This window comes from Onychostoma macrolepis, chromosome 16, assembly GCF_012432095.1.
Source record: "Onychostoma macrolepis isolate SWU-2019 chromosome 16, ASM1243209v1, whole genome shotgun sequence".
Classification (NCBI taxonomy): Eukaryota; Metazoa; Chordata; class Actinopteri; order Cypriniformes; family Cyprinidae; genus Onychostoma; species Onychostoma macrolepis.
In genome coordinates this window covers 786,152-792,592 of record NC_081170.1, presented here as the reverse complement: position 1 = coordinate 792,592, position 6,441 = coordinate 786,152, and the positions used below count along the sequence as shown (strand labels likewise).

Sequence of the window (6,441 nt, the reverse complement as noted above, 5' to 3'; positions counted from 1 at the left end):
GGTCTCCCATCCAGGTACTGACCAGCTCAACCCTGCTTAGCTTCAGTAGACAACCAGTCTTGGGCTACAGGGTGATATGGCTGCTGGCAAAGTAAATTTAATTTAACTACAAAATTTTTCTCAATAACTGTAACTTATTACAATTACATTTATTTTGTAATTAAATGACGTAATTCCGTTTCATGTAACTAGTTACTCCCCAACACTGCGTACTTCAAACACAGAACCAGGAAACAGGAAACGTGTGTTCAGAGGAAAGAGAAACTGAAGTGCAGTTGAGCTGTTGTGTGTTTGTCTCTGTATTCAATCAGTAAAATGGCAGGAGCCAGAGTTTTTCAGGATGAGTTCTTGTGTCCAGTGTGTCAGGATCTCCTGAAGGATCCAGTGACCATCCAGTGTGGACACAGTTACTGTAAGAGCTGTATTACAGGCTGCTGGGATCAGGAGGATCAGATGAGAGTCTACAGCTGCCCTCAGTGCAAACAGACCTTCAGTCCAAGACCTGCTTTAGCTAGAAACACCATGCTGGCTGAAGTGGTGGAGAAGCTGAAGAAGAGGAAACGTCCTGCTGACTGTGATGCTGGAGCTGGAGATGTGCAGTGTGACGTCTGTACTGGAAGAAAATACAAAGCCATCAAGTCCTGTCTGATGTGCCTGAACTCTTACTGTCAGCATCACCTTGAGGAACATGAGAGTTGGTTTAAAGGAAAGAGACACAAAGTGACTGAAGCCACTGGACGACTGCAGGAGATGATCTGCCAGAAACATGAGAAGATCCTTGAGGTTTTCTGTCGCACTGATCAGAAATGTATATGTGTGCTGTGTACGATGGATGAACATAAAAACCACGACACTGTATCAGCTGCAGCACAGAGGACAGAGAAACAGGTATTAAAAACTAGACTCTGAAGAAATACTGCTGACACTTGTTTCATATGTGTTTATATCGGCACCATATTAACAGCTTACAGCATTCACACTGCACACGACACCAGAAATTAAGTTTCACTGTTTGCTAAAAATGCACTGGAAACCTTTATCAACACAATCTTACATTAAGCAAAATAAACTAGTGGAGTGAACTATTCACCTGTTCTTTTACAAAATATATACTTTCATATGTCAAAATGCAAGCTCTTCTACACAGCAGAAACACTGTCAGTGTGAAATACTAACGCCTGAGTCAGTTTCACTTTTATAACACTTAAAAATGTAGCAATTCATGTATGATGATTGTGACCAATCATCAATTTGGAGTTTGAACCCACAGCCATTAGTTATCAGTTTTTGTTTTGCTGGATTCATCTGTTCACATGATGATTTAGTGCCAGTAGTTTTCTGTGAGATTCATTATCATTTGTTTGTCCTGCAGAAGCAGCTGAAGGAGACGCAGAAGACGTTCCAGCAGAGAATCCAGCAGAGAGAGAAAGATCTTCAGCAGCTGAGAGAGGCTGTGGAGTCTCAGAAGGTGAGTCTGGAGAAGAAGAGAAGTTTGTCTCAGTCTCAGTTCAGACTCACTGAAGCCTGAATCACTGTGTGTCCTAACAGCGCTCTGCACAGACAGCAGTGGAGGACAGTGAGAGGATCTTTACTGAGCTCATCCGCTCCATTGAGAGACGCCGCTCTGAGCTGATACAGCTGATCAGAGATCAGGAAAAGCAAGCAGTGAGTCGAGCTGAAGGACGACTGGAGCGACTGGAGCAGGAGATCAATGATCTGAGGAGGAGAGACGCTGAGCTGGAGCAGCTTTCACACACACAGGATCACATCCAGTTCCTGCAGGTAACACAGATCTAGAAGAACAGGGTCATAGTGGACTTGAGCAGATCCTGCTGTGACACGAGACTCACAGAGAAACATTTCATGAGTGTCTTATTATATAATCATCAGTCAGACTCTCATCTGATCATCTTCTTCTGAAAGACACGCCAATTACAAATGGCTTTCAGCTCTGATTTATGATGTCATGGTGAAATCAGTGAACTTGATCATACCGGTCCTGAGTTACGTTCATCAAAATTCAATCAGATGATCCTCAAACCTGACAAAATGTATTTTTATTTGCCTGAATTTGACCATGAAAACCCCAAACATAAGCATTTATATTAGCAATGCTTCAGTGTATGGAAACCAAACTGAACCTGATTGTGTCTTAAGGGTCCTTGTGAAGTTTCAGTGTCTCTAACCACTCTAAAGTTATAAATAATGGTCAATCTAATCGTAGCTTTTGAGCTGCTTTTCCTGAGAAATCTACTCAAATCTACACTGAGACTCCATTGATGTGCTTGAGCTGTTAGATGGACATTTATGTTCTTAGCAGATGTTTTATCATCCAAATCATTTCCTAGAAAGTTAACATATAGTGTAAGTGGAAAATACTAGAATCTATAGCTCTATTGTGATTTAATGAATATGAGAAGAATGAAGCTGATGCTGTGAAAGTGCTGGATTGAGGAGAGTTACTAAAGATCAGTCAAATCTGATGTTGGTGCAGGTTATTGGGTGAAGTGTGGAGCTGATGAGTTTTGATTTCTGTTTTCTGTAGAGTTTCCAGTCTCTCTCAGCACCTCCTGAATCTACAGACGTAAATGATGATCCCTTCACTCCTCTTATCTCTTTTGATGGTCTGAGAGAATCTGTCCATCAGCTGAGAGACAAACTGGAGGATTTCTGCAAAAAGGAGCTCAAGAAGATCTCAGACAGAGGTAGCCTCATTTATAAAGCGTGCACACACACAGATTTGATCTTAGAGTGTGCATATGCTTATATCCACGCCAGTGCTCAAAAAAAAACTGCCTTTGACGTGGAAAAGTGTTTAGCGTCACGTCAGGGTCTGAGCAGATGTACACACTTTTTCTTGTCGGAGTTCTGTAGGTTTTTGGAAATGTAAGCTGTTCTTGCTGTTCTAAATGAAAGAATTTGGACGATGACTGCTGATGTTAATGACATTAATTAGGAGACGTTTACCAGGCAGAAAGCTGAAACCATTCAGTTGCACGCAAGTTCAAGATTGCGATTCATAGATTTCACATCTGAAAGATGCTTTTCGTTTTCTGTGCGTATGCTCATTCTATGAATCGCACATACTCATATCTGTAAGATGATCGTAAAACCAAATTTAGGATGTTTTCTGCACAAGATTTTAGAAATGAAGTCCCTGCAGATTCATCTGCTCTCAGAAACGAGTCCATCATCTCATATCATAGAGAACATCATATTAGAAATGTCTTAGGAATGGATGCAGGATCATGAGAATCACACTGTTCATGTCTGTTGATTTCCACAGTCACAGTCACCAACAGTGTTCCCAGGACCAGGAAGGACTTCCTACGATGTAAGTCAGTAAGAAAACAAGCAGAAAAACTCACTGAGTGTGTTCATGTTCTTCTGTAGAAGGTGAAAGAAGAGTTTTATAATTGATGATGTAAATGATGATTTGCACAGATATGTGGTCATCTGTACTGAGACACTGATGATACACTGAACATGAAGAGTTCAGCTACATGAAAAGATCGAACAGATTCATAATTCCTGATTCTGATGTGTTTTATCTCCATCAGATTCCCATCAGCTCACTCTGGATCCAGACACAATGAATAAACAGCTGTCTGAGAGCAACAGAGTGATTACTAACACTGGCAGAGATCAGCTGTATCCTGATCATCCAGACAGATTTGATTATTGGCTTCAGGTGTTGTGTAGAGAGAGTGTGTGTGGACGCTGTTACTGGGAGCTGGAGTACATTGGACGTGTGTTTATATCAGTGTCATATAAGAGCATCAGCAGGAAAGGAAAAGGTAATGAGTGTGGGTTTGGATCTAATGATCAGTCCTGGAGTTTGATCAGCTTTCCCTCTAGATACTCATTCAGACACAATTACATAGAGTATCGTCTCCCTGTGAAGCCCATCAGCAGTAGGATAGGAGTGTATGTGGATCACAGTGCAGGAACTCTGTCCTTCTACAGCGTCTCTGACACAATGAGCCTCATCCACACAGTCCAGACCACATTCACTCAGCCGCTCTATGTTGGGTTTAATGTTCTTAATGTCAGATCGTCAGTGAAACTGTGTTGATGAATCAGAATAGACTGTAGAGAGATTCTACCCATAATTCTGTGAGCTGCATGATAAATCAGTAACAGTGAGATGTTACAGAGCAGTCGCATAGCTACGGGTGGGCTCATCTGTGGCCCACCCAATGATATGTTTGTAATTTTCCAAATGGATGTAATTTATTAAACGATACTAATAAACGTCTTATTTCACAGTAACTTTATTTATTAACAATATTAAACACTTGTTTTCATGGTCAATTACAGGTCGTCTCTTATAGTTGTCCCTCTTCCTATAGGTGCATATCATCATACGCTTGTCAAAATGATGATTCGTCCATTTCTGTTAGTCTCACCCACAATGTTATGTTTACAACATAAGGATATAATAGTAAAATGCGCGCATTTGTGAAGTAAAATGTGAAAATAGCCTAGTGAAGCAAACATAAATCAGATCAATTCTTTTAAAAAGTAAAAGTCTTAGAAACATCATATTAGCATAGGTACAGTGTTTGATCCACTAAACAGATGCGTCCTTTGTGGAAAGAAACACATAAACATTGTGCTAGATCCTGGTCGCCACAAACTGCATAATTTGCAGCTGAGCACATTTCTGTGAACTGACAGAGATGTTTGATTATGAAATAATCAGCGAAGCCCCGTTGTTTCACACTGAGGTAATACTTTTTAATAAACTTCCTTTAGTTAATGTTAGTTAATGCATTAACTAACATTAGCAATACATTTGTTACCGTGTTAATTCATCTTTGTTAACCAGCTCACTCAGGCAAATGTTAACAGATACGACTTTTAATAATGTCCTATTAGTACATTTTAAAATGAACATTAGCATAACAAATTACGGTCACACTTTATATTAGGAGGCCTTAACTACTATGTACTTACATCAAAAAATAAGTACAACATAAGGACAGGTTTGGTGGTATGGGTAGGTTTAAGGGTGGGTTTAGGTGTAAGGGATGGGTCAACAGTGTAATTATAAATTTAATTACAGAAATTAATTACAGATGTAATTACATATAGGTATTTTTAAAAATATAAGTACAATGTAAAAACATGTATGTACACAATAAGTGCATTGTATCAAATTATTAATTTAAATGTAAGTACATAGTAGTTAAGGCCACCTAATATAAAGTGGGACCCAAATTACTAATGTTAATGCATGCTTTAGAAGTACTGTGTAATGAACCTTGGTGCTGTATTTTTTGTTGGCAATTTGACATGCAGTTTTCATACGCTACACACCTGGCCCACCCAGTTTTATGTAGGCCCACCCACTTAAACATTTCTGGCTACGCTAGTGTTACAGAGTCTCAAGTCAAGTCAAGTCAAGTTGAGCTTTATTGTCATTCCGCTACATGCGGGGGCATACAGTGGAACGAAATGTCGTGCCTCACAGGACCTCGGTGCTACATAAATACAGGCATACAACAATGGAGTAAGACAATATAAACCTATACACAACTATCCTACTGATAGATTTTGACTATAAATATACTATCTATAAAAAGTACCTATACAAACTAAAAATACAAACTATACAAACTATACAAATGCTTCAGATAAATACTGTACATGTGCAAGGAGAAACATTGAGTTCAAGCAGCTGGCTGGGGAACAGTGCAGGAGGATTTGTAGTGCATGAGCATGTAAACATACATATATTACGGAGTTCTTTTGTGGGATTTGTGTACACACAGCAGTGTGTGTGAAAAGTGACTAGTGCGCATAGAGGAGGAGAGTGAGCTACTACAGGTGGTTTGTACAGGCCCACTCACCTGTGTGTAGCACACTTGAATTGCACGTTACATGTTACAGGAGGTAGGGGTTTGTATGGGGGTTCAGAGAGGGGCGGGTGATTTGAGTTCAGGGCTCTCACAGCCTGGGGAAAAAGCTGTTGAGCAGTCTGGCAGAGCGGGCTCTGATGCTCGCACCGTCTTCCTGATGGTAGGAGCTGGAAGAGACTGTGGGAGGGGTGTGGAGTCCTTCACGATACTATTGGCTTTGCTGGAGCATCGTGTGAGGAAAATATCCAGGATGGAGGGAGAGGGGCACCGATGATCTTGCAGCGGTGTTCACTGTCCGCTGGAGGGTCTTGCGGTCTGCTGCAGTACAGTTCCCGTACCAGACAGTGATGCAGCTGGTCAGCACACTCTCAATGGTGCCCCTGTAGAAAGTGGTGAGGATGGGTGGAGGGAGACCTGCTCTTTTCAGCCGGCGGAGGAAGTGTAGGCGCTGTTGTGCCTTCTTGGAGAGTGACATGGTGTTGGTGGTCCAGGTGAGATCCTCTGTGATGTGCACCCCCAGGAATTTAGTGCTGCTGACTCTCTCCACAGTCGAGCTGTCGATGGTCAGTGGGGGGTG

General features: G+C 41.2%; 1 protein-coding gene across 1 annotated transcript; it reads left to right on the top strand.

The window, feature by feature from the left end:
- The first annotated feature begins 264 nt into the window (after positions 1 to 264).
- On the top strand, positions 265 to 5,808 carry LOC131521324 (tripartite motif-containing protein 16-like). The gene is made up of 6 exons (XM_058745931.1): positions 265 to 888; positions 1,373 to 1,468; positions 1,549 to 1,782; positions 2,546 to 2,705; positions 3,287 to 3,334; positions 3,561 to 5,808. The coding sequence occupies exons 1-6, from the start codon at positions 316 to 318 to the stop codon at positions 4,073 to 4,075; spliced, it is 1,626 nt and encodes a 541-aa protein (XP_058601914.1). The 5' UTR covers positions 265 to 315; the 3' UTR covers positions 4,076 to 5,808.
- Positions 5,809 to 6,441: the final 633 nt, after the last annotated feature.